We start from the raw sequence: 25,683 nt of genomic DNA, 5'->3' as shown, positions 1-25,683 counted from the left end.
GTCATACACACACCATCCGACTCCGGAGTAGCGCCAAGTGTCTCAATCGGGAGGGGCATATGCAATGTCCATAAAAAAATGGCGGTCTGTTTACTACGTCCCAACATCTTGCCTGAGACTATACTCTCTATCTTTTTCTATACTGTACTCGTCAATAAGGTCTCAGGTAAGCTACTATTTTCTTTGTCTCAAGTCTTCACTCTTAGTGGTCACCGCGGGGAATTTATTGGGAGAACGACCATGTCAGCCGAACTTGCTGATAGGAAGAGGAAGCGAGTTGACACCGTATCCGAGCCTAAGCATGTCCCCTATTGTGTTTGAAGCCAGATGTTATGAACCTTTGTTGTACGTAACCACAAACTAACAGATCACGCCTACAGCATGGCATCATCGTCTTCATTACAGGGCAAAGTTGCCCTCGTGACCGGTGCTGGTCGAGGTATCGGAAAGGGTATTGCCCTCGAGTTCGCTGCTCGAGGCGCCAAGGTCATCATCAACTACAGAAAATCAACTCAAGATGCTGAAGCAGTCGTCAACGAGATCAAGAGCCTTGGCTCAGACGCCGTTGCCATCCAGGCCGATGTCACCAAGATTCCAGAAATCATCAAACTGTTCGAGGAAGGCAAGAAAGCCATGGGCAGAATCGATATCGTCATGTCCAACTCCGGCACAGAGGATTTCACCCCTCTTCTCGAAGTCACTCCCGAGAAGTACGACGAGGTCTTCAACACCAATACCCGATCTCAATTCTTCGTCGCCCAACAGGCATACAAGCACTGCGAGGTTGGTGGCTCCGTCATCCTGATGTCCTCGATTGCAGCTGGTACACGACGACCAAAAGACCACTCGCTCTATGCAGGCAGCAAGAACGCCATCAAGGCTTTCGTCCGAACATTGTCGACTGATATGGGTGACAAGCGTATTCGCTGCAACGCTATTGCTCCCGGTGGTGTCAAGTCTGACATGTTTTCTCATGCTGCTTGGCGATATGCCCCAGGTGGTACTCCGGACATGAGTAAGTGAATTGTGAATTGTGCTTTGAGACACGTTGAGATGCTAATTTGTGATTACAGAGGTCGAGCAGATGGAACAAGGTCTAGCCACCATCACTCCACTCGGTCGTGTCGCCGAGCCAGTCGACATTGCACGTGTCGTCTGCTTCTTGGCCAGCAATGATTCTTACTGGGTCAATGGTGAGACCATCGGTATTTCTGGTGGTGCACCAACGTAAGCATTTCACGACAATTCTTGGGGGAAAGCAGGCTTGAGGTTGTTAGTAGGCACATTTAGGAGGTAGATAAAAAGGCAACCTGGAATGCAAAGCTATGCTTACATTGATCTTCATCCCAGCATGGCAATATACTTGTCTTCCTGTTTTACCGCTTACAGTTTCGCCTCCCTGCCCTGCTGTATTCCATCTCTTACAACACGATCAACCAAACTCATCACATAAGCCAATTTCTCATCCTCCAGCCTAGCAGTAACACACTGCACACTCAAAACACTCCCAAGATAAACTCGTCTGTCCGTCATACTTTCATCCCACAACTCCCTGCTCTTCTCATCCCAGCTCCCCAGCATCTTGAGTTTCTCGTCCAACGGCTTCCCAAGCTCAAGATCTTCCTCTTTGACCGGGCGCACTGGTACAGAACCAGCGGGATAATCGAACAAGACCCATGAACTGGTGTAGCCTACAGCATTATACCGCTCGATTTCAGGTACAGGATGTGAGGCGAGAGGACAAAGTATAGCGTCTACCGTCCGTCTCTTATGGCCCTTGTCATCTGTCGTTACTTTCCAGACATCTCGGATCATTTCCCGTTCGAGCTGTGAGCGTTGAGCCTGGATTTCCGCCACTCTTTCTAGAGGTTGAGATTTGCCGCCGTGTTTGAAGCGGGTTGACATCCATGGTACTAGGGGCTCGTCTGTTGCGAGTAGCATTTTGCTCATTTCAGCACCACCATCGATACCCATGAGTTTGCTCATTACGCTCTGAGATCGTGTCCATGCTTTTGGTGTTGGGAGGTCCACGACTTTGATGTTCAGATTCTTTCCGTTGGCCTTGAGTAATGTGGATAGCTCATCCATTAAGTTACGTATGGGTGGCAGTAGTTGACAATTTCCATCACTTCTCAGGATGCCGATCACAAACTCACCATTCGGACCACTTCCTGGGTGTTTATGTCTTGCAGCATTAGGGTCTGATGCTAATGATGCTCCCACCCACTTCTGCGCAGCATTCCAAGGCAAGCAGTCTTCTCCGTAGAGACTCGCTTTGGGCGCTAGCTCTTTCGTTACTACCTCAATGTCCTCCATACGTCTTGCGAGAGGACCAGCGACAGCCTGAACACCTGCTCTGGACATGCCGTCCAGCCCTGTTATTCTTTGTCCACCAAAGGGAACCCTGCCAGCGGAAGGCTTGAATCCGTAAAGTCTATTGCACATAGCTGGTATGCGAATACTGCCTACGAACATGTTAGCTCGAAAGACAGGGAATAAATAGCCAGTAAGGCCATGTCCTGACCATGCTTGATGCAGGTTTCCCGAAGTACGTACCACCAATATCTGTGCCGAAACCAATAGCACTACCACCCATTGCTACAAGTACTCCCTCACCTCCGCTGGAGCCACCTGCTGTCAACAAACGGTTGTAAGGATTCATTGTTCTGCCGAAGACATTATTCACACTATCAAGCGAAGCGAGAGTTTGTGGTATGTTAGTCTTTGCAACGATCACACAGCCCAAGGACTCCAAGAGGTCAACAAGTGGTGAGTTCTTGTCAGCCGGCTTGTTACAGAGACTGGCGATGCCAATGCTGCTGTCAAATCCAGCAACGTCAAAGCCATCCTTGATACTAACCGGTAATCCATGCAAAGGGCCTGTTGCCCCATTCTGAGCACGAAGGGCATCGAGCTTTTCTGCTTTTTGAAGTGCTCTTGTAAAGAGTGGCTCGGTCAGGCAATTGGTTAACTGCTGAGCTATACTTGCACGCCTGATGTATGCTGTCGCAACCTGGACTGATGTGTAAGTTCCATTACGAATCCGCCCCAGTAGATCAGCGATAGAGAGGGTGGTAATTGTTTGTTCTTCATTGCTGAGCAGTTGGTCTGTAATTCTGACGACTGGCTGAGGCCCATCAGATGGCTGAGGAGGGTCTTTGGCTAATAAGTTGGAAGGAACTGTGATGGAAATTGAGGACGGGCTGTGGAGTGCCTCGTCTCGCGCCTTCTGTTTACGGTGAGCTATAGCCTGCCATGTGGCCCCTTCTCCTTCTAGTGCTGGCATTCTCGTTGTTCTGATTATCGATGATGTTATTGTGTAGTGTTGTAACCAACGCCAGTCCCTACGCAATCTCGCTTTATAGTCACACAAAATGTCATACCAGGTTGAGCACAGCAAAGCGGGAGAAATATTGACATTCTGCTAATCTATACTCGATGTTGAGCCTCGGTCCTCCTACTGTCGAGAATCGCTTAGCGTGATATCGGTCGTGTTCTGCCCGTGAACGCGTCCGATATACAAGGTGACTCTCTCTTCATTATGTAGCTGAAGGGCGAATTTACCTACAAACTTATCCCATCTTGTTCCCGTGGCAGTACACAGATTCCTTTCTAACGTGGAAATCTGCAAAAGGGAAGACTTCGACTCAATCTCGGCAGGCTTACCACCATCACTACCAAGAAATAGAAACGACTAAGAGCCTGGCACAAGTCACTGACTAGGTAGTGGCGATGTACTCGTGTTGACCTCTAGGCACCAGTACGGTTCCACACCACCATCATTAAATTGCCATCAAACCAGTACGTGTTTCAATGAATACGAAAAGAAATAGGCAACAACAGGCAAATTTCAAGGACAGGAAGATAGCTAGAACAAGAACTTTTCATTAGAGTTGGCCTTCTCTAAAGTGTTGATGCATGGCTTGAGATGTGTTTGCCAAAAGACGAGCTCGATCTTGAGACCACCACCGGACCACGGTCCAATGATGGGAGAGCACCTACCTTGTCCGCAGATTGACACACTTCCAAAATACAACAACGACCCCAATCTGTGGCTGAGTTGTTAGGACCATTCGAGCCATCGACACAATATGCAGATCACAACAACAAAATTTGATGTGCATGCTTGCCAATGGCCTTCATTGTTGCAAGTCGTAACCCAGGGTGAACCCAACAATACTGAGGTGGAGGGGAGTTGGCTTGTAACCTGTTTCCTGACTCTTTCTATATGTGGAAAACGAACGTGTAGTTGTGCAAACGCTGTGTCATATCCAATCAATCATTCCCTCAATTATCTTTCTTCTTACTATTCGTTCAATTTGCTTGCCTAATCATCAACCCATTCCATGCTATCGAACATGTCCTGCATCTTGCCGACTAAGCTGTAATCTTCACCAGGCTCGCCTCCAAATGTTTGCATGGCCCTTGCCTCCAAAGTACTAATAGAATGAGTAGAAATTGTCGGACGTGTAGCTAGGTTGCCAGGGCGCGTCGCTAGCAGCGAGTAGTCCTGTGAAAGGGGCTCTGGGCTTGCAGTAGACTCACGCGACGAATGACTTGAGCCGACGGAAAGGCAAGCTTCGGACAGCGAAGAGATGTTGTGATAGCCATCTATTTCCCAGACAGTGGGGAGGTCGTGTTCGTATTGATTGCGGCGACTGCGATGCCTTATGCGCCTGCGGTTGTGCTTGTGTGCCATCGTATATTGGGGAGGAATGCGATTTTTTGCGCTGTCCTGAGACTAAATGAGTGCCAGCTAAAGATGCAATGTGAACGATCATGCAAGGTGAACTCAAAGGGAGGTTAGCAGATACTTATACTGTGACGAACAGGCATGAGTCTTCATATCAGTCACACCATTTCACAAAAGAGTCAACTGATTCGTTGTCCTAGCAAACGTCCGTATACGCAGCCTACCGTGCCTGAGTCTGACCACGTATTCGAAGGTTTGCTGAAAAGAAGTTTCTTTCAGCACCAAGGCGCGTGACTCATTGGGTACTGAGGTGTGGGCTGAGACGTCTCGCCACATTCCACCTTCCCAGATAGGAGACATTCCCGGACCATGGAAGGACGAAGTCTCGCGACACTGAATATGGTCCTTCTGTCTCTTCGTGCCTTGGGTAAGGATGGACGATGCTTTTGTGAAGACAAGGGCCAAAGTACTTGAGAATATGAAGATCTGCGGGTTTTGGTTCTTGCCCGAAGATTGCCTCAATGAGCACAAGTGGCCGTTGAGCGTGTTGAAAACACCAACAATGTCAGATATGTATGGCTAGAACAAAGCTGGCTCGGTCTACTCTGGCCACAACTCCTGCTTCATTACTCGAAGATCAGAAGTCAACAAACGGCTGCTGCTATTTTTCGTAGAGATTGACCTTGCTGATTTGCCTTGGTTCAATATATTGGCACAAAATCGGTGCGCCTGGATTGATAACAGTAGGAAGTGTTGCTGTGAGCGGACGATCAGCACTCAAGCCAGGGAAGAGTATATCCGATAGTGGCTGAGCACAAGCTAAAGAGATAGTGTCTCAATCACCTTGCAGGTGATTGGCTTGGGAGCAGAAGGGCTTAAGGACGATTGTGCCATGTATAGGACAAATTGCCGGTGCCACCGACGTTTTGGCACCAGATACTGAGCCATCTTTGCATCTTGTAACAGTATGGTCTGTAGTTGCTTCATATTTCCTGCTTGATATCAAGAGGTGAAGAACATTCACAAAAAGCGATATATTACTTAGGTTTACTGTGCTATGAGACGATTGCACGTGCGTTGGCGATCATCGTTTGAACCTTCCCATCCAATGATATGACATTCACTGTTTAAGCTTGAATGTGGCTTAATGACTTCACTCCTTGTCGCATCCACTTCTATGAAGTAATGCCCAGATGTCTTTTCTCTCGGCATCCAAGATTCGCTTGTTTGAGACTACTACCATTCCACTCCAGCCGTAAGACATAGACAGCACACCTTCTCTCATTCAACGAGACCACAGCATGAAAAACAGTCGTCGCTAGTCCTCCGATTTCTGTACTTGATCACAAGAATTCGACCACCCATACCCAGATCAAGATGCGTGAGGTGATCCGCGGATCCCGCGCGCACGACACGCAAGCTGATGCTCACCAAGCACTCGCAAACGTTGATCCTACAAGTCCTTCTGTTGAAAGAGTTGCAAGACTTGACCAGCAAGAGGCCGATAACGGGAATCCTCCAGAGAACATCAACATACAGAATCAAACGTCGAACGTAACACGAGCCGATAGTGAGACTGCCGTAGCATCACCTTCGCCCGGCCCTTCTAGACAAGTCGCCTTTCGCACAGATTCGAAAGAATCAGGTCCAGCTCGATCGCCCCTGTCGCGAGATAGACGGAGAAGTAGTTCCTTCTTCAGAAACAACAGCGAAACAAGACCTGAAGCTGAGGCCTACTACGATAGCAGAGCTGCCACGAAAAGAGAATGGAGGCGCAGAGCAACTACATTACAAGACTATTATCAACAGAATCCTGAACTCCTCCCACAACTCCCTTTCACATGGCACCGTGGCAAGAAGAGATGGCGACTGATCTTCTTGATCGTGTTGATGTGGATCGATGCCTGCATCATCCCTATCGCACTCTACTATGCCATGCGCTATGGTGGAAACATTGAAGGATGGATCATCTTCGCGATAGTTACCACCATCTGGGGCGGACCGACCTACCTCGAATTCGGTGTTCGAACAATTAAATTGATGAAAAAGGAGCGCTTCTATCGACCCCTGGGCACGAACAGCAGATGGTCCTTCGACTACCTGAATTGGGTTTCTGTCGCAACTATTACAGTCGTCACGTCACTCTTCATCATAGGCTCAGCGCCACATGAGGTCTGGCTTCGAGTCCTCTGCATGCCAATGCCTGCGCTCCTTTATTGTCTTGGAGGCTTTGCTGGATTTCCGACCTTGTACAATCACATGGGCTGGAAAGCCCCCTTTCGAATGTCCTCAACCGCAAAAGGCGAAATACCCAAGCCAGGTGTCTACTACTTCATGGAAGATACTGTCGCGGTCAACGCAAACGCTGGTCGACCATATCGGGAAGCTCTTGCTGCACGGTACGAAGCAAGTCCTCGGTTTAGGGAGATGATCTACAACCAAAGTCTCTTCTGGTCGATACCGCCTATCATCATCGCAATTCCACTGACCATTATCTCCGTTATTAATCCTGTGCCAGCTACGGTGGCATATGGTATCAGTAAGTACACAAAGAGCCTTCATAAGGACTTTACTAATTCTTCGTGCAGCCTGGGCCATACCCTTCATCTGGGCCACTATCTGGGGTCTAGTGAGCCTCCGGTGGTGCAAGCGCGATATGGTGCGAGAGAGAATTGAGTGGGAAAGTACCAAAGGACCACTGGACGGCAAATTCATTGGCTTGGAAACCGACAACTCGAGTCAAACGCCGGAGCAGGCGGTATAACCACGTTAATTATGTTCTCGCCTGTACTCAATAGACTTTCATTCGCTCCGGAAACTTGTGTTGGAAATTAGCGTTGCATATATACCAAGAGCGAGGTTCATATATCAATAATATTTTTAGAGGCAGTACATTCATGCAAGGCTGCTCAACCCAGACTCACGTGAAGCAGTTGCACCAGTAATCACAATTGCTCTCATCTGTCTTCGATCTATACGTTGATGAATGTGCCTTTGAATACCGGAGACTCGTTCCACAGGAACTTGTCTGTGCCGACTCTATGCACCAATACTAATCTTCAGAACACCATCAACGCACATGATACATATTGTAGCTGCACAATTATAGCATACAATCCTGAAGCTCACAGCATTGAGAATACTGTTTTCATACCGCATCAGTGCACCACACAAATGTATTATCCTTCTGGCCCAACCTCAGAGGCATCATATCGAGGTCCACAAGCTGCACACTTGTCGTGGCTTTCTCAATCTGCTCAGCAGTGATGTTGAAAGGAAAGTCATGCCCTTCAGCGCCAGAGAGAAACGAGTGTACTCTCGACGCAACGCTAGGGCGTCCGGTGTTTGCGTGAGTGATATTCCAACCTGAATTGTCTTTGTTGTTCGAGAAACTGCCGTTCAGGGTGATGGTGCGTGATTTGTTCAGAGGTAGTTTTCCTAGTTTCCAGAGCGTTCTGATGAATGACCCCGTTGCTTGGCCCTCACTCGTGACAGGCATTGACCAGTCGTCTAGGGAGAGTGTTTGTAGCGTTCTGCTGTGGTGATGGACAAAGCCAATGAGATCCAGCTCTGTCATCATGGCGTTTTTGAGCTCGAGGTGCGAAAGCCTCGGAAAGTGACGCTGTAACACGATCTTGATGAGTCGTTGTGGAAAACAGTGAGGATCTTTCCGGAGACGCAGTGAGGTAAATGAGCTGAAGTCGAGATGTAAGAAACGCAGATTGTCACATGCCTGGATAAAGACATCATAAGTGCCTTCCACCTCAAGTGTAGCGACAGTCTCGCTGAAGCTCAACTTGAGGTATCGCAGCTCCGAGAATCTTGCTTTGACAGCCTCTACACCACCTCGAATAAATGTCATGATAGCCGCAAAGTCCTCACCTTCAACACCCTCTAGGCTCAATACCCTAGGTCGAAATGAAGGCCCACAAGACTCGAATATCTCATATGGTGCAAAATAGTTCGGGGTAGCACTTTGGTGTGTAAGACCACATCTCTTTCTCAGATATTTAGAGTTCAAGTCCTCATAAGCCCATTGCGTGGTCAAGTGTTCCAGCTTCGGGAAGCGCGAGCAATTTTTCTTCATGGACATACGCCACGATAGTTCTCGGTTGAAGTTTGACTCTGCTTCGAGTTCCTCGCAAAAAGCTGCGTAGCACTGACTAACTCTCATGAGATCTGATTGAGCTGGACGAAAGCCAGCTTGCCCACGTACCATGTATTCCTCGAAATCGCCATAATCTCGTGCTTTCAAGGATAGTCCGTATTGTGACATTTTGTGGCCAGAGAAAGTGCCGCGATGGTAGACGAGCTCCTGGACATGGACTCTGAGACGATCGTTTTCTGCAACCTTCCTGACTCTGTCGAGACTCAAATTACTTGCACTAATATGAAGTGTTCGGAAGAGATAGATATCGGCACGATCTCGAAAATAGCGGTTGGATAACCGAAGTCGTTTGAGCTCCCCTGGGTTTGAGTCCAGGACGACATAATGGAAGATGAGATCCTGAATCTCTATGGGTAACGTATCGAGTAAGATGCTTGGGGCTGCGTACGCAGGAACCCTGAAGGGCGCAGCAATGTTGTCCATGGTGGTTTCTCGACCGAGGAAGCAACTACCCTGGTAGACGCTTGCACACCAGTGGACGTAGACGCGTTACGTCTATACTCGCATAGGTGCTTTGACTGCTGTCAAATTAATGGCAGAGAATATATACCCAAACAAAGTGTGTAGGGAGACCAGCTTTTCGCAGTACTGCAGCAGGCCTATCATGTATTTCCTGGCGAGGGATGCCTTCTCGTTCTGTTGACTTTCCAAGCAAGAAACGTCGAGGCCTGATTGATACGCGTCGGTTGGTCATGAACCGCGTCAGCCCTCGCATCAGCGAAGATAGTGTCTCAATACTCCAAATATATTACCATGAATCACGACAACATTTCGCAGCAAGCACTTGAAGCAGGTACAGCTTGAAGCAGTCCCATTTAGCGAACTCGAGGGCTCATGTTGCGAACATTTCGAAGTAGTCTAGCCCAGGCTAAGCTTATCTGATAACTCGAATGGAAACTGAATTGCAATACACGCAAGGCTATTGCATAGAGTGCAAACACAAGGTGCTAGGTCTACTCATTTGCTGATGCATATTCGAAAAGTCGAGGGTCTAAAGTTTAATGGCTGGGAACTTGGAGGACGACGAGATGGCACTGAAATAGGCGAAGCTTCAAATACGACCTCTCGAGTTTGCAAGACTGGCACCCAATGTGAAACAGGTACCATTTTTAACGACTTTTTTTGTTATTTTTCTTTTCTTCTTTTGCTTTCTGTCAATGAGATGTTGACTGAGGCAAGGCAGCGACTATGATCCGTTTCGACTAGATAAGCTAACTCCCTGTTTTCACGGAGCACTTCCTCAGAACCTCGGAATCGATATCGCTCATGCGAGCGAGTCAATTCATTGTGATTCTACTGTCCTTCGTCTATCGACTCGTTAATTCATCGCCAGACGCCTATCCTAAGTGACCACGAAGCCACCATAAGGTCGTCAATACCTTACCCCATGAAAGTATGGGAGGCAGTAATTCCACCCCTGATCTTGGTACATGGTAGAGCCTGAAAGCGGATAACCACATCAAGCTGTGAACAAAGATAGTACAAGGGTATCTTGAAACGAAGAGCACTAATTGTAAATGTGTGGTGAAAAAGAGAATATGAAGCGAATATGGGGGTCAAAGGTCGGACTGTAGAGCAGGGATCAAACCTATTTGTTAGTCAGGGGAATTTTGGAACCTAAAAATTAGTAGCAACGAAAGTCGTCTTTGCAGGACAACTGATAGTCATCCTGATCGAGGTAATGGAGTCAGCTGTCGTGTAGGTTTGTCGTTTGTGGTGTTGCTTGGCATGGTCGTCGAAGATAGCCGTATTTGCTCTGTTGGCATTACGATTACGAAGGTCGCGTACGTTTAGGCTCCGGAGTTGAGAGGTCAAGGAGAAAGTCATCGTCATCCTCAGCCATTTTGCGCTTACTGGGAGCGATTTTCGAAGGCGTGATGGGAGCTGGCTCAGGCTCTTTGTCACTATCCCAGTCATCGAAGAAGAGGTCGTCCTCAACTGCTGAAGCGGTCGTGCGAGGATCTTTAAGTTCGGTTCCTCCAGGAGCAGTGCCCAGGGACTTGGCTGTGCTAGGTTTTTCGAGATCGGCGAATATATCTTCATATTCAATATCTGCACTGTGTGTTTGTTTGACGTGATCGTCATGACTATGTTCAGCTTTGGTAACATGTTGAGACAAAGTCTCGTTGACATCATTGGTCGTAACGTGTGGAAGGTCATGGTTGTCGCCTATTTTTGTTTCGGTCGAATGGTCATTGCCATGAGTATTGTCTCCAGCCGTAAAATCTTCCTCATGGCTAGGTCCGTTAAGGTCGTCCTGCTCAGATTCAGTAGGAATTTGACGGGCTCCTTCGGCACCCTGATGAGGTACAGAACCATCGAGATGGGTCTGTGCGTCTTCGTCAGCATCAAGATCGTATTCAACGGTCGTGACGTCTAAGTCGACATGGACTTGTTCGTCAGCTTGGCCTTCAGGCTGCGTGGTGTCGGCTGTGTCATAGTACTGCGTTGTTTCGTCGTATGCTTCCTCCCCAGCTTCACCAGTCTCTTCAGTAGCTGCCACCTCGGAGAATACCACATGCTCTTCAACAATCGTAGCGTACGTCTTGCCCTCACGAGCAGAAGAACCCAAATAGTTCATCTGTGTTCTAAGGCACACGCGGTGACTGAGCTGACAGTACAATGGGTCGATGTTAGCGAGCTGCTGATTCTGAGACAGAAGCATGTAGGTATCAATAATTTGAGCCAAAGTAAGCTCGAATGAATATTTTGAGTCCTCGCAAATATGCAGACCAAGAGAAGGAATATCCAACACTATTTCGTCGCTGTGACCGAGATATTCGGCGAAGGGACCATGCAACTGCTGGAGCAAGTCGTTGATGGGCTTGAAAGCAAGACTAGAATCTTGAAGCAGAGGTTCAGCAGAGTCGTCATCAGGAAGAGGAAACAGGTGGAAAGGTTCGCCCGCGTATTCGACAAGGCAAGGATGAAGTTGAGACGGAGTTGCGTTCGTCAAGCCAGAAATAGCTTCTTCATGATTGAGAATGGTCTCGCCATCTTCAGCCTCTTCTTGTGTGGGGTTTTCTGTCCCTGGGCCAGCCGTCAGGTCGTCTTCTACATCGTGATGAGATTGGAGTTCGTTGGCTTCTTCATGGAGAGAATCATACAGGTCCTCCGTCACATGAGCCTCTTCGGTTGAAGTCTGAGGGAGCAAATCTGGATGTTCAGTTACTGAGTGTGCGATCGCAGTAGTATGCGTCTCCTCAGAAACGTCGTTCATTGCTTGGGTGGCTTCAGTGTACATTTCGGATACGGGGTTGTTAGCTTGTTCTTGGTTAGCGTCCTCCTCTTGCCACTCGTCCACAAGTTCTTCTTCTTGCTGATCCTCGTCTTCCAACTCTTGCTCGAAATTGTCTGCTGACAGCTCTTGGGGAGCCACGTTCTGTTCTGAAAGGCTGTGCTTGTTGTCATCATCCAATACAATACTAAGAGACTCCTGGATCTCTTCTTGGGCGTCAGTGACGGCAGTTGGTACGTCCTCATGTGCAGCTGCATTCATATCGAAATCATCTTCGAAGTCAATGATGTCCTCATCATACATAATATCGTCTTGGTGATTTGTACTGTTGTCCGCTTGCATGACGTCTGCAGCGTCTGTGGCTTCATCAATCATGCTATTGTCTTCTATGTAGTTCTCAATCGGATCTTCCAGGTCGAGGTCTGAATCTTCAGCTGGTACATAAGGAGAAACACCCGTTTCCATCTGGTCTTCGCCAACTTCAGCCAGAAGGGGCGGCTTGGTCATCGATTGGGTAGTCATCATCTCGCGAGTCGTGAACCAGATATCCTATCTGTAAGGGGCGTGTCTGGTTAAGTCTCGTGGTCGTTACCGCAGGAGACTTTGATGAGTATAAAACCTGTCTTGAGCGTCGGTCCTTCTCAGGTGGTATGCTATGGTTCCTTGTCAAAGGGTCAAGCAGTGGGTAGAAGGCGCTGTTCAAGTTGCGCAATAGGTTTGTAGGCAGCGCAGCCGAACAATGCGGAGGCGTGGCTTGCTGGTAAAAGTCTCTGTCACAAACAAATTGACCTTCAAACAATGGTTCCACGTGTAAACGCACGTAGTTGTACACAGCAGGCCGAGAGGTCAGAAACCCAGAACGATACGCGTCGTGGCGAGACAGGTTGTCTGGTACAGGTAAAGGAATGTTTACAGCGGACTCGTTATAAAGAGACGAGAACAGTCGCCAAGCTCTCCAGGTCTCCCTTCATTGTCCAAATTAGGAAACTGAGGCGAAGCATGGGGCCCTGGCCATTGCATGTGCGGACATTGGTAGAGGCCACATTGCTGGCGAAGGAAGAAGCACCCTCAGGCTCTCGAGGTGCTGCAAACGTTCAACGTCTGAGACATACACTGTAACGACTCTGCAAACAATCAGTGACCATGGTGAGTGGCTTTTGTCTCGCGATTGATCATTGCTCACATTGTCCAGGTGGTCCTTGCAGCCTCCATTATTACCCGGGGAGGAAAGGCTATCCTGTCCAGACAGTTCCGCGAGATCAACAGATCGAGAGTCGAAGCACTGTTGGCGTCTTTCCCGAAACTGGCAGATGCTGGCACTCAACATACAACCGTTGAGCAGGACAATGTCCGCTTCGTCTACCAACCACTGGACGAATTGTACATGGTCCTGATCACGAACAAGCAGTCGAACATCCTGCAGGATATAGATAGCTTACACCTGTTTGCGCAGGTGGTCACCAGTATTTGCAAGAAACTTGACGAGCGGGAGATCCTTCGCAATGCTTTCGAGCTGCTCAGCGCATTCGACGAGCTCGTCACTATGGGCTACAGGGAAAATCTTACTATGGCTCAGATAAAGACCTTCCTCGAAATGGAGTCTCACGAAGAAAGGATACAGGAAATCATAGCTCGAAATAAGGAACTCGAGGCATCTGAGGAGAGAAAGAGGAAGGCTAAGCAATTAGAGATGCAGCGCAAAGAGGCTGCGAGATCTGCCGCTTATGGAAGAGGTGTCGCACCCAAAATGCCACAATATCCTACATACACTCCGCCGCCACAACCGACTGTCACAGATTCGTATGACAGCTATCAAGCCGAGAAGAACAAAACTTTCAACAAACCACTGGCCTCGAGAGGTAAAGGCATGCAGCTTGGCAAGAAAGGCAAGAACACAGATATCTTTGACAAGGTCAAGGCAGACCTTCCTGAAGTTGAAGAGCCAGTCGTGGCAGCTGCTACCACTGCTGCACCCTCTGCGTCTACAAATAGAGTATCACAGGACGTTGTTTCGGGCAACCCTATCAACGTCACCATTACTGAGTCTATTTCGGCAAAACTTGGTCGAGAAGGAAATCTTACTTCTTTCGAGGTCAAGGGCGATTTACAGCTGAAGATTACCGACCCTGCACTTACCAAGCTGAATCTCTCTCTTTTAGCAAACGAAGGACCACTGAAGGCGCAATTCAAGACACATCCAAATTTGGACAAGAATCTATTCACATCCCAGAAATTAATCCAGCTCAAAGACACCAGCAAAAAATTCCCCACAAACGCCTCTACAGCCGTGCTAAGATGGCGAGCCACAGCGCCAGCCGAAACGCCAGACGTCCTACCCATCAACTTCACAGTCTGGACCAACAAGTCAACAGATGACAGCTACACCGTCACAGTCGAGTACCAATTAGCAGATGCTTACGCCGACCTGCCAGAGCCTGTTCTATCAGAAATGACCGTCACGATACCATACCAGACCTCAGAGCCTTCAGTCTCGAGTTTCGATGCTCAATATTCAGTGACTGGTGACTCGCTGGAATGGACTATCGGTGCGATAGACTCGTCCAATAACTCTGGCAGCTTCGAGTTTGAAGCTCAAGCAGACGATGACGGAGAGTTCTTTCCTATGCAGATACGGTTCGATATGGCGAAGCCATATATCGATGTAGACGTGCTAAGTGCTACGTTGCTTGACGAGGACGAAGCTGTAACATTTGACAAGGTCGTCAGGACGAGGAGTGATGGTATTGTGATAGAATAGATGTTGACGGAGAGAACATGCTGCTGCCATGAGTTTTCCCTGGAAAACACTTTCTGCAACAATAACAAGGTCGTTCCATTTTGTGACTACACAAATACTGCTGTGCCATACGCTTGATATTTTGTCCAACCTTTTAAGCCTTTAGTTTACAGGTAGATGTTACTACGACCAACATGAAAACATACAGGAGCTGTCCACTCAACCATTCTCTAATTCAGCTGCTCAACCTCAATATTCGTAGTAATATTCCCCTTCGTTGCCCTGCTATACGGACACACCTCCTTCGCCCTCTCAATCACCTTTGCCAGATCCTTCTCATTCAACCCCTTCACACTCACCTTCATATCCACCCTCAACCCCATATCAAGCTTCTTCATATCCCCAACCAGATGCACCGTAGTCTTCACCACACTATCCTCCGGGTTATCCGGCATCCGTACCTTCAAGCTCGCAGCACTCGCGTTCATAGCACTCTGGAAGCACGCGCCGTACCCAGCGGCAAAGAGCTCTTCAGGGTTTGTCTTGCCTTTGTCGCCGGGGCCACCGAGGGCCTTGGCCATGGTGAGGTCGACTTTTAGGTCGTCGCCGTCGACGTGGCCTGTTCGGGCGCCTTTAACAGTGGCATGGGCGGAGTATAGGACTGGAGCGGTGTCGGTGTTGAGGAATCGACGTGTGTTGTTTAGGACGGTGGTTCGTGGTAGATAGGCTCGAGTAGCTGTTTGAGCTAGAGGTCGGAGGGTTCTAAGGACGGACATGGCTGCTTGTATATTTGCTTGTACTGGCAATTTGTAGTCTGGTTTCTCAGTGTAGATGGAATTATGTGCCCTTTTTTATAGCAGTTATGGTTTGGATTCTGTCAATTGCAAAAAGACAAGGTCGAAATGCCGTGCACAGTATTCAAGCCACGGAAACAACATGCGGCTTCGAGCTCAGTGCCCTGTGGTCTCCTTTGTCTGCCATAGTGACGTCGAGACTCCTACCCGGAGTTAGTCAAAGCTTATATGCGCGTCCATCTTCAGTTTGAGCCATGAACATAACATGGTTGCGATGTACAACAGTAGCTAGAGCACGACTTGCTGCAGGAGAGTCGAAGACATTTCATATCGTCGCTTTGTCGTTCCCTTGGATGATGTATAGGACGAGATAAGTCGAGGTCGATGCGACATGATAAGAACCACGCCAAGCTTGCGGCGAGCTGGTTGCGGCAAGCGCGACCGACGTTGTTACTCTCGAGCTTCAGGCATGTCTTGCTTGTTTCCTACAACTCAATGAGTTCACGGCCTATATTGACGAGCAATAAAGCTGCTTAACTAATACATCAGGTGAGTGTCTTCAAAGCCTTTGTAATTGAGACCCTCATATCGCGCTCGGTGCGGAACATACGTCATAGCAGATGTCTGAGGTAGAAAACAAATATTTGACTAGATCTTTAATTTCAGTACCTTTTACTGTGTGCTCAGTAGTCCCTCTATTCATTGCCTCATGCCACGACAGCCAGCTCTACCAATCTCCGATCACGGCAGCGACATACAAACGGCAAGAGCTCAAAGATGGCAAGATCTCATGGTGAAAAGGAAAAGCCTCAATCGGACATTAATATTGAAGAGATCATCAAGATTCTTAAACTACAGCCTCACCCCGAAGGTGGCTACTTTAAAGAGACCTTCCGTGACTCCTCGACAGACTCGGCAGGCCGCTCAAGGAGTACATCCATATACTATGTCCTCCAAGCTGGCCAACATTCCCAACTACACCGCTTGGACGCTTCTGAAGGTTGGCACCATTACGCTGGTGGTGCTCTAGAGGTTGTCGAACTTAACGAAGCTGGACCGAAGGTGACGAAGCTGGGAAAGTCCCTATCAGCTGGTGAGCGACCACAATATGTTGTGCCTCCTAGGACGTGGTTTGGTGCCAAGCCTGCGGATGGTACCGATTGGGTCCTTGCTGGTTGTACCGTATCTCCTGCGTTCGATTTTGAGAAGTTTGAGATGGGCGACAGAATGAAACTGTTGGATGAATTTGGCGATAACGAGGGTTGTAGAAAATGGATCGAGGAGCTAACGCCGGACCAGTGAGAAGAGAACCATGTTGCCCTCTAACTTCTGTCTTCCTGACCGAGCTCTATATGCATATGCCAGTTAAAAGGTGTGCCTTCGAGCCAGACCGATCGTCTTCATCTTGGCAGTCCCGAGCATAACAATCACTTCGTTTGTGGCATGTGCGGCAGCAACAATAGCGTTCATAGTTGAGGTGGAACTCATAAGAGACATATTGGCTGTTCTATCGCTGGTCAGATGTTGTGATGGAACAAACCCCTGCGATGTCAGCTCAAACTCGACTCTCTCGAATCTCTTATGCCTGTACCCAGACAAAGAGGCCATCTCAATTACGTCGATGAACCCTGTGTCAACTCCGAACAAAGGCATGGTCCCCTCTTCCTCGTCTCGTGCTTCCATTTCGCCTAGTACCGGCTATTGTGCAAACGACGAACAAGGCGGAAAACTGCATTCAGGGTTCAGTTGCTAGAGACCTTGACCACTATCGTGTCGCGTGGCTCTGGACATGCTCTGAGCCATTCAGGCCTCGCCCTCCAGAACTTCCATGTATTTTCCAACAAAGCGTCGTTATACATGACGCAGATATCGTGCTAGGACGATCAGTGCTTACCTTCTAGTTGTGGAGGGTTGACCCTGGCCCTGTTCTCACACATCGTGCACGTTCAGTACATTCCTGCTTTCCAAAGTATCGGATACATATACATAACGGATTCCAGCAGCTTGGAGGACTTCTGTGAAAGTCTCTCCAGCCAGGTCGACGTGCCTTAACTACCAGTCCCTGCTCTGGTAATAACACTCTTGGCTCTTCAATTCCGCCTGACATCTCTGTCGCCAAGCCAGTCACGAACCTGCAAGAAATCCCTTTCCAAACCAAGTGCTGAAGTCAGACGATCAGTTGTCGTATGTATCAGCATGGCAGTGTCTAGATCTATCAGGCTAATTTTGTTGAACCTACCACTCCATGCTCTAGCAAGCGTATCATCTGCTGCGTCAGCGATAATACGAACCACATACTACGATGCAGCGTTTCGAGCGTTGGGCACTTAAGCGAATCGGAAATGAAAGCCTCACTCCGATTTGCGAAGCCGTTATGTACCCCGCAAACTCTATCACGATATTGCTCCACACTGGAGCTCAAGTCCCGAACTCACAAAACGTGAAGCATTTCATGAGCTATTCTGCCATAGGCTGGAGGTGTAGCAGAAAAGCTGCTGCATACCTTTACTCAGCATGTGGGATAGGGAGGGGTCGTTCGATCGTCATCATGAAGGTGTTGTTGCTCTTTCGTCAGCTTCGTGTGAACTGAGCATTGTAGCTTCGTAGCTAGATTGTGATCCAAACCTCGAGCAGTCTATTTCAAAACCTTCGTTCTGCTAACCAGATATCTCATATCGTGAACTCTATACGTGAGCAATACCGTTTCAAGATGTCGAATCCATGGCCGTTTCAAGATCGTCGTGGTATGTTCCAAGCGGGCAAGATGGTGCACGAACCTAGCAGTCCACCAGCACGTCGTTCTTCAGGCAGTGGAGGCGTCACCGAAGCCATAAGAAGAGGCTCAACGAGCAGCAACAGCGGCCTTGATAAGACTACCAGCAATACCAGCACGAACAGTGCATCGTCTCCACCACCAACGACTCAAGGCCAACGCAGGAAGGTACGTCACAACCTCGTTGCAATCACGTTGCACAGATACTGACTCATGCCGGTTTAGTCCTCGACCTCTGGCGGCCTCTTCGGTAACCTCACAAATATGAAAAGGGGAGCTGACAATCGAGGAGAAGACTATCACGAGCGTAGGGAGAGCCATGGTGACAGCCAAGCTGGTGGTGCTTTCAGCGGCTGGTACAACAAGACATTCAGAGGTGTCCAGCAACCGCAGTCAGCGTCCACGAGTGATGCACCAGAGAAGCGAGGGGTGATGGAATGACTAGAGGAATCCAAGGAAGAGCCTAAACAGCTGCCAAGTACACGACCGAAGGCAGTTGGAAGGGAAGAAAGGAAGGGATTGTCGATGGATGAATTGAAAGAGAGTTGGGTTCGATCACTTTAAGTTCAAATTTCAACGGTATATTTATTTTGGCAAGAAAGGAGGAGCTCGGGAGCATGGATAATGGGTATCGAAGATGCTACTCTCGGAAATTCTCACGTGGGTGGTTCCTGCTACTACTGTGGGTTGGCGAGTAATTTGTCCAAGCCTTCACCTTCTTTCTTGAGCACCACATTGATCAATGAGCATATATCAATCTTGGAGGTTGCCCAGCCACGTCTCTTCTATATCCAAACGTCTATGTCCGATGAAGCTGACAGACCGGTAGAAATCCACAGAAGGAATGTTCCTCCTCGAACGCAATGTGAGTAGAGTACAATCACATGTATCATAGATCATGGTCAGATTCATCGATGATACTCGTCAAGCAAATGATTGGGGATGACAGCAGACGATGCCTCCCACTTGAATATACGTGACCTTCTGAATTCATGCACATGCAATGGCGATCAGCTGAACTCCTTCTATTCCTGGGCCAGAAGCATGAATGGTATCGGACCATCATTGGCCACGTGAAGCACAGAAGACGCACAAATAAATTGGGCACAAGACACTGAAAATGCTTCACGACACCATGTTCTACATGAAGACTGGTCCGATGCGATACTGCGACACGGTGGTTGCCGAAGTGTACCAAACACAGCCGAAGTCAATAACATACTCACCTGCCACCTCCACACGTCAAAAGTATGGATAACACAAGCAAGCAGCATGGGTAAGTCAACAGGTGAATTCTTTCTAAGCCTCTCTGCCATTCACCAGGTCCAACTCCTACCCCCCTCCTATCTCACCTTCGCAACACAAACAAGCCCACAGCATCTCTACAATGTCCAGCCTCTTCACTCTCGGCCTCCATCCAGTCCCTACAACATCAACCCAAGCACCGCCAATGTCCAGAATCACCTCAAACATCTCCTCAGCCAAACACAAATTCAAGCCTTCCAAGAACAAAAAACAGAAATCCCAGCAAAAACATCGAAACTCCACCGAAACAGCATCAACATTCTCCTCCGATTCCACATTCATCTCCTCATTCAGCTCATTCCCAAGACGTCTAAGTGCACGGGTCCGGCGCCGATGGCGAAGAGCATCTCAGAGTACACAGAACTCATCACCCGGCGGAAATTCGAGGACAGTGTCGAGCAGTCATATGCCGTCATCGGGGTCTGCTACCGGTGAATATGTCAATGCGTCTCATAGAGCGTCTGGGGCGAGCACTGGGTCTACACCTGATAGAGAGGCGCCGGTTGATAGTGGGACTAGGAGGAGGTCGAGTAGATTGTGGGAATGGCTTAGTGCTGGAAGTGCCAGTCCGGATGCGATTGAGACGATGAGACAGCAAAGGATGGTAGATGAGGAAATGAGGCGTGATACAGATATTGTGTACTACGCGCAATTTGGCTTGTAGTTAACAAGCACATCGCTACGACAAGATACAGTTGACGCAGGTCTAAACATCTAAACACGAGAAAAGATGAAGTCATTCCGATATGTACTATGAAACCATCTTGCTTATTTACAACATAACTAGAGCAATATTCTGACCACCAACGCCTTGCTTGCTTTGAGCATGAATCTATCTCACCGAGCATAAATTGCAATTCGTTCGCTTACCACGTAAAGCTTTCTTCGTTCATCTCCAATGCTCCCACCCAAATGCGTTCACGAACTGCCTTCCTCACCTCGTCTGCAAGGGCACCTGGCCCACAGACACTGACGAAGCAAGCTCCAACCCTACCACCTTCGCTGGGTGCTCTGCGTAAGACCTTGTCGAGGATCACACCAGGTTGGCATCGGGCTCCTTTCAACTCGATACTTCGACTTGGACTGACATAATCTGCTGGCCCTCTAGCTTTAGTCACAAAGAGATGCATGGTCAGCATCTCTCGCCGGCCCGGCATTTTGAGAATCTCGTCCATCCAGGGCGCGACCCAAGACAATGCCTCTAAATCACGTACCGACCAGACAAGCACGATCTTTCGTGTTGCGACTGTTCGTGCATGTGCGCATGCAAGCAAGTGTCGGATCTGTACAAGATGATGTGTTATGCCTGCACCACCTGCAAACATGACTACTGTGCCGTAGCTCGCAAGATTATCGTGTCCAGCATATGCACCCTCGATAAAACCGGAAGTGAAAATAGTACGAGCAGGAGCCTGCATAGCCGCCTCGTATATCTTGCGAGTCATGCCTGTCCGAGCAGCGCAGATTAGAGAGAGGCTGGTGGGCGGGATCTTGCGCTTGGTGATAAGCGAGGAGTAATCGGCTTCGCGTTCCAGGTAATTCGGTGACTTGAGAGCAGCAGGTACGAGACCCTCTTCTACTATCGCGTGGTCGAGGGTTTCCTTGTTGAGGAGCGACGAACCTTCGGAATTTTCATCGCGATCTGCCACAAGAGGTCCTGTCGGAGGTTCGGATTCTGGGTTTGTCCACGCAACACTGAACGGGTGCGACATCCACCAACTGAACTTGGGCAGGTAAGCATAGACATGCGAACCAGGACGAATAATTGTGTGACGTGGTAGTTGGAAAGTAACTCGACAAGCCTCACCAGGTAGTGCCTCGATGATGACCTTTGTTGTCTCTCGGCGTTTGTAGCCAATGTTGAGCCAAAGGATCCATACGAGACGAAGAATTCGTTCGACGATCCAGCCACCCACCACCATATTCATGTATGGAAGCGCAGGAAGTTTCTCAACATCCAGATGGATGTAGACTCCACCAAGGACAACAAATGCCATGATCTGATGTCCATGCAGGAAAGTCTCATAGAATGCGTGCCGAAGAGCAGACAGTGATTGAAACAAGAGGAATATCATCCCAAGGACCGCGACCAGGCCAGATGTCAGGAAGATGTTGCCACTGAACGAGTTCAGGGACTTATCGACACCATGTCTGGCACTGTAATTTGCGTACCAAGCACAAACGTGCACGATACTTTCAAGTATGACGATGCGTCCGATCCAGCGGTGAAAGAGGTTGAAGTTGTCGAAGCTGATCCTCAGCAGCTTGATGAGTGGATTGTTGCGTCCGGCAAGCAGGACGAGTGGAATCATGTTGACAACCGCTAAGACTCCTGCACGACCTCGCAGTTCGGCGATGGTCTTCGCAGCCTCTTGCTTTCCATAGGGTAGGAGGGTACAGTAGACAATGTTACTGAGCACATAAAGTGTCAAAAGTATAGTATGGGCTCTTCCCGGCAGAGTGCCATAATTGACTGCCTGACTAAGCTGCCATTCCCGATTGTGCCTCTTATTGCCTAACGGGGCATATATAAACTCTCGCTTCAGCCACGGTAGCCACCACGTACGATCGTAAGTCCAGTAGTTCTGCTCAAGGGAGCTCGATTGCATCGAATGTATCTGCCGTGTATAAGCTGTAAACAAGTGGAATGCCCTCATGGCCAAGACCACGAAGAGCACAGCACATATTGAGGATACCAACCATGTTGAGAGTTTAAGGTCGAGTTCTAGGTTCACTCCAGCTAGACCACTAGAATAGTCTGGCCTTATAGAACTGTTGTATGTAGTCGTATCTGAATGGGAATTTGATGTATCTCTTTTGTTTCCTGTAATTTCTCGAGCCAGCCGAGAAAAGCCCTGAATGATAGGCATGTTTGTCGTGAGAAGTTGAATTGGTATGTGAAGAGGCAACACAAGAAAGGCTGTGGGAATGTCTTGCTGTTTTCAGTCGATCACGAGCAGGAGTCGGCTTTGTTGAGACAGAGTTCATTCGAGGGTGCCTTTGTTGATCAACGATAATAGAAACAATCGAGGTGGGTTTTGGTTGCGGAAATAGGCTGGTCGGTCTTTGTACCTAACAAGTGTGGTATAGCCACGATCAAGGTAAGTCGTGGCTTTGTCAGCCGAATCAATGAAGGACGATCAGTCAAAGAGTGTGATCGATTGAACAAATCTACGTCAGTGAATGTGAGGAAGATGGGAAATGTCAGGCTTGCTGCGGGTGTACGCAAAAGGAAGAAGTATCTCAAGTCAAGAGGGAAGTCACGATCATAAGGCAGGCTTGAAGGTTAGCAACACGTGGACGACCTACATGAATGCTATTGAGGTTCTTGTCACCAACCTCAATGAACTTGCCCGTGTCGGACTCATCGATATGAGGCTAAACAGCTGCCGTCTGTCACGATAGACATGACTGTGCTTGCGCTACACCTAGCCTGCCATCCGAGATCCCAGAAAGCTTGCCTTTGTCAAGGAATGTGAAACTTGGCCTAAGCTTGAAGAATGAGACTACTCCCGGGATCTGTGTAGCGTGATTATGGCTCTGGAGTTTTCTGCCACGTACATGCGTGGTCAAAAACGTGTACGGAAAATTGATATTGGATGATGATCTACTGCACTCGAGTAGATCTGAAGAGTAAACAGCTCTACCAATAAGAAGCGAAATTATTGGAATTCTGAAACGCGGGAGTCACGCGTGTGGATCCAAATGACGGCACGCGTCAACTGCGACAAAGAACTTTAGAGCCAATAGAATCGTTCCGATATTCTCGACACCAAGAAGTGCGAAAAAGTATGTTATTAAGAGTAAAAAAGACAGCAGTGTACTCTAATTAAACGCGCAGAGTGGGAAGTCTCGCTTCTTCACGTATGCACGCTGCTGGGTTGACGTCTACCTTCAAAGCATCGCCCTGCTCACGCCTTCCGCTGGCAGTACGCCAAACAATCTGTTTATGAGCATGACCGCAGCATCCCCGTCCCATGGACCGTCTGTCAGCGTCGTCACACACCTGGCAACCCTGTTCCCTTGTCCCAGCTATCTAGACATCAATCGTAGTGCTTCAGCAAGTATTCTTTGACTGAGCTCTCTGTTATCAAAACCAGCGAGTCAACTTCATCGAATGCTACAATCTGGTCGATCAGGTGTGTTGAGCTTGAGGTTCCTGATAACCCTGAAAGCCTTGAGATGCGCTATCCACCGATCTCACTGGTTCTTAGCTCGTATGTTGTGAGTTCAGCCTTTGAGAGCAGAGGTTACCCAGCACAGTGGCCTCATGGGTCGTGCTTGCACTCTGTGTACGTAGAAAAACTACTGCACAACAGTCACAAGAAGAGCGTCCCTTGCTGGTTCCTTAGCAACGTGCAGTGTTACCTGCGTGAGAAGCTAAGCACACTGAGAATGCCGGGAGATCTTTGGCAATGCAGTGGTTTAGTGCTTCCGTCTTTGATCGTATTTCCGTATTGGCGGTTGTGTAACGGACTGGTTGAGACTTTCAACTATCTTCTAGCACCTGTGGTCTTTGGTCGTGGTTTGACTTCCTCTTGATTGACTTGATGAAGCATGATCTGTGGTTTATTTGTCTGAAGGTTGTGCTGGAATCCCTTGCTCCAGTCGTAGCAGCTTGCATAGGCAAAGACGGTACCTTGGTAGTTGAAAGCAGTTGCGGTAATGGGTTGACCGGTGGTGGGATATCCCTTCAGTCTGTGCTTGGCGTTGCCGTCCCAGAAGTGGAAAGTACCGTCAGCGCCTGATGTAGAGAATGTGCCATGCACTGGATGGAAAGAGATAGCATTGACACTGTAGACATTGCTACCGTCTTTCATATTTGGTATGGGTTCTCGGTGGCATTTGAAACTGAAATTGCTGCTAGCATCCTTCTCTTCAACATATTGGATTGCACATCGGCCCTCAATACTACCAACAGCGAACCCGTTAGCTTCCTTGAAGCAGGCAACGACTCGTGTCTGAAATTTGAGAGGAGACTGGATCGTCTTGTAAATAGTCTGTGGATTCTGTAGGTTGATAATGTTTATGTAGCGGTCTGCTGTCCCTACCACAAGTAGGTTGTCCTTAGCGTCCATAGCATATACTCGCTCTTGTTGCTCGAGCTCCGCGATCGGCTTGTCAGATCGTAGATCCCAGTACTTGACTTTCTTGTCCCATGACCCGGTAATCAAGAATGGCTGCTGGTTGATTGTCGCAAACTTGCAGGCTCGAATCGGTGCATCGTGCGCTTTGAGAGACTGTGGTGGGTTACCTGCATTGTTGAGATCGAGAAGTCGGATGTGTTGGTCTGCGCCTACGCCCGCGATCTTGGTGCCATCCGGTGACCATGCGCAGCCTAGAGCAGGTGCCTCGAAGTCGATGATCGCTTTCCCTTCACACTGTCTCTGCTCACTGACCGCATATATCCTGACCTTCTTGTCCCATGATGCCACTGCAAGAAAGTCCGCGGTGGGAGAGAATTGTAGGTCTGACACGCTATCATCGACGGGTGGCTGTAGAGGAACATCGTTCTTGAGATCTCCAGCGGTCGTGCTTGAGCTAGAAGAAGACGCACCTCCAAAAAGACTAGACATTTTGGACTTGAGGTGTAAAGAATTTGCGTGTCGAGACAGTCGAGTTATTAAAGGATACTCCTCGTCAGGTTGTGTATGCGGCTCGGCAGCAGGCTACCTTCCAGCGCAGTGAGCTGTAGTCACTTGCATTCGACACTTTTCAATCGTAACGCGCTTTGACGCGGTTGCTGCCTAGCTTGGTGATGCCAGGCAGAAACGCACTAGTTCACTATCTGCATTCAAGTTTCACCTCTAAACGCAGTCGGGTGTCACTTCAATAAACATGCACACGAATTCATAAGCTGAGCAGAACAGGCAGGAAAAGTTCGCTGTTGACTGGGTTGTTAACGCGAGAAGAAGAGTCTTTTACTTGCTGCTAAAATTATGGGTGATATTGGTCTGCAGCGTCCATAATCCAGC

The 25,683-nt window shown here is 48.6% G+C and overlaps 12 protein-coding genes across 12 annotated transcripts; 6 read left to right on the top strand and 6 right to left on the bottom strand.

Moving 5' to 3' along the window:
• Nucleotides 1-381: 381 nt before the first annotated feature.
• Nucleotides 382-1,231, top strand: LTR64_007015 (uncharacterized protein; the record flags this gene model as incomplete). The annotated part of the gene is made up of 2 exons (XM_064901340.1): nucleotides 382-1,015; nucleotides 1,074-1,231. The coding sequence occupies 2 exons, from the start codon at nucleotides 382-384 to the stop codon at nucleotides 1,229-1,231; spliced, it is 792 nt and encodes a 263-aa protein (XP_064752416.1).
• Nucleotides 1,232-1,383: 152 nt separating this feature from the next.
• LTR64_007014 (uncharacterized protein) lies at nucleotides 1,384-2,596 on the bottom strand (the record flags this gene model as incomplete). Its single annotated transcript, XM_064901339.1, has 2 exons — nucleotides 1,384-2,465; nucleotides 2,557-2,596. The coding sequence occupies 2 exons, from the start codon at nucleotides 2,594-2,596 to the stop codon at nucleotides 1,384-1,386; spliced, it is 1,122 nt and encodes a 373-aa protein (XP_064752415.1).
• Nucleotides 2,597-6,070: 3,474 nt separating this feature from the next.
• On the top strand, nucleotides 6,071-7,457 carry LTR64_007013 (uncharacterized protein; the record flags this gene model as incomplete). The annotated part of the gene is made up of 2 exons (XM_064901338.1): nucleotides 6,071-7,232; nucleotides 7,282-7,457. The coding sequence occupies 2 exons, from the start codon at nucleotides 6,071-6,073 to the stop codon at nucleotides 7,455-7,457; spliced, it is 1,338 nt and encodes a 445-aa protein (XP_064752414.1).
• A 384-nt stretch (nucleotides 7,458-7,841) lies between these two features.
• On the bottom strand, nucleotides 7,842-9,284 carry LTR64_007012 (uncharacterized protein; the record flags this gene model as incomplete). Its single annotated transcript, XM_064901337.1, has 2 exons — nucleotides 7,842-8,852; nucleotides 8,910-9,284. 2 exons carry the CDS (start codon nucleotides 9,282-9,284, stop codon nucleotides 7,842-7,844), a joined length of 1,386 nt encoding a protein of 461 aa, XP_064752413.1.
• A 1,133-nt stretch (nucleotides 9,285-10,417) lies between these two features.
• On the bottom strand, nucleotides 10,418-12,606 carry LTR64_007011 (uncharacterized protein; the record flags this gene model as incomplete). Its single annotated transcript, XM_064901336.1, has 2 exons — nucleotides 10,418-10,449; nucleotides 10,650-12,606. 2 exons carry the CDS (start codon nucleotides 12,604-12,606, stop codon nucleotides 10,418-10,420), a joined length of 1,989 nt encoding a protein of 662 aa, XP_064752412.1.
• A 636-nt stretch (nucleotides 12,607-13,242) lies between these two features.
• On the top strand, nucleotides 13,243-14,857 carry RET2 (coatomer subunit delta; the record flags this gene model as incomplete). The annotated part of the gene is made up of 2 exons (XM_064901335.1): nucleotides 13,243-13,245; nucleotides 13,292-14,857. 2 exons carry the CDS (start codon nucleotides 13,243-13,245, stop codon nucleotides 14,855-14,857), a joined length of 1,569 nt encoding a protein of 522 aa, XP_064752411.1.
• Nucleotides 14,858-15,085: 228 nt separating this feature from the next.
• LTR64_007009 (uncharacterized protein) lies at nucleotides 15,086-15,612 on the bottom strand (the record flags this gene model as incomplete). Its single annotated transcript, XM_064901334.1, is given in 2 exon segments — nucleotides 15,086-15,118; nucleotides 15,136-15,612. The coding sequence occupies 2 exon segments, from the start codon at nucleotides 15,610-15,612 to the stop codon at nucleotides 15,086-15,088; spliced, it is 510 nt and encodes a 169-aa protein (XP_064752410.1).
• A 795-nt stretch (nucleotides 15,613-16,407) lies between these two features.
• On the top strand, nucleotides 16,408-16,932 carry LTR64_007008 (uncharacterized protein; the record flags this gene model as incomplete). The annotated part of the gene is made up of 1 exon (XM_064901333.1): nucleotides 16,408-16,932. One exon carries the CDS (start codon nucleotides 16,408-16,410, stop codon nucleotides 16,930-16,932), a length of 525 nt encoding a protein of 174 aa, XP_064752409.1.
• Nucleotides 16,933-18,340: 1,408 nt separating this feature from the next.
• LTR64_007007 (uncharacterized protein) lies at nucleotides 18,341-18,844 on the top strand (the record flags this gene model as incomplete). Its single annotated transcript, XM_064901332.1, has 2 exons — nucleotides 18,341-18,571; nucleotides 18,629-18,844. 2 exons carry the CDS (start codon nucleotides 18,341-18,343, stop codon nucleotides 18,842-18,844), a joined length of 447 nt encoding a protein of 148 aa, XP_064752408.1.
• A 694-nt stretch (nucleotides 18,845-19,538) lies between these two features.
• On the top strand, nucleotides 19,539-20,143 carry LTR64_007006 (uncharacterized protein; the record flags this gene model as incomplete). The annotated part of the gene is made up of 2 exons (XM_064901331.1): nucleotides 19,539-19,651; nucleotides 19,825-20,143. The coding sequence occupies 2 exons, from the start codon at nucleotides 19,539-19,541 to the stop codon at nucleotides 20,141-20,143; spliced, it is 432 nt and encodes a 143-aa protein (XP_064752407.1).
• Nucleotides 20,144-20,574: 431 nt separating this feature from the next.
• On the bottom strand, nucleotides 20,575-22,411 carry LTR64_007005 (uncharacterized protein; the record flags this gene model as incomplete). The annotated part of the gene is made up of 2 exons (XM_064901330.1): nucleotides 20,575-22,340; nucleotides 22,405-22,411. The coding sequence occupies 2 exons, from the start codon at nucleotides 22,409-22,411 to the stop codon at nucleotides 20,575-20,577; spliced, it is 1,773 nt and encodes a 590-aa protein (XP_064752406.1).
• A 1,790-nt stretch (nucleotides 22,412-24,201) lies between these two features.
• On the bottom strand, nucleotides 24,202-25,284 carry GLE2 (RNA export factor gle2; the record flags this gene model as incomplete). The annotated part of the gene is made up of 2 exons (XM_064901329.1): nucleotides 24,202-24,717; nucleotides 24,760-25,284. The coding sequence occupies 2 exons, from the start codon at nucleotides 25,282-25,284 to the stop codon at nucleotides 24,202-24,204; spliced, it is 1,041 nt and encodes a 346-aa protein (XP_064752405.1).
• Between the last annotated feature and the right edge of the window lie 399 nt (nucleotides 25,285-25,683).

Source organism: Lithohypha guttulata (genome assembly GCF_036872675.1).
Source record: "Lithohypha guttulata strain CCFEE 5908 chromosome Unknown scaffold_5, whole genome shotgun sequence".
Classification (NCBI taxonomy): domain Eukaryota; kingdom Fungi; phylum Ascomycota; class Eurotiomycetes; order Chaetothyriales; family Trichomeriaceae; genus Lithohypha; species Lithohypha guttulata.
This window is presented reverse-complemented; position numbering and strand designations above follow the sequence as displayed.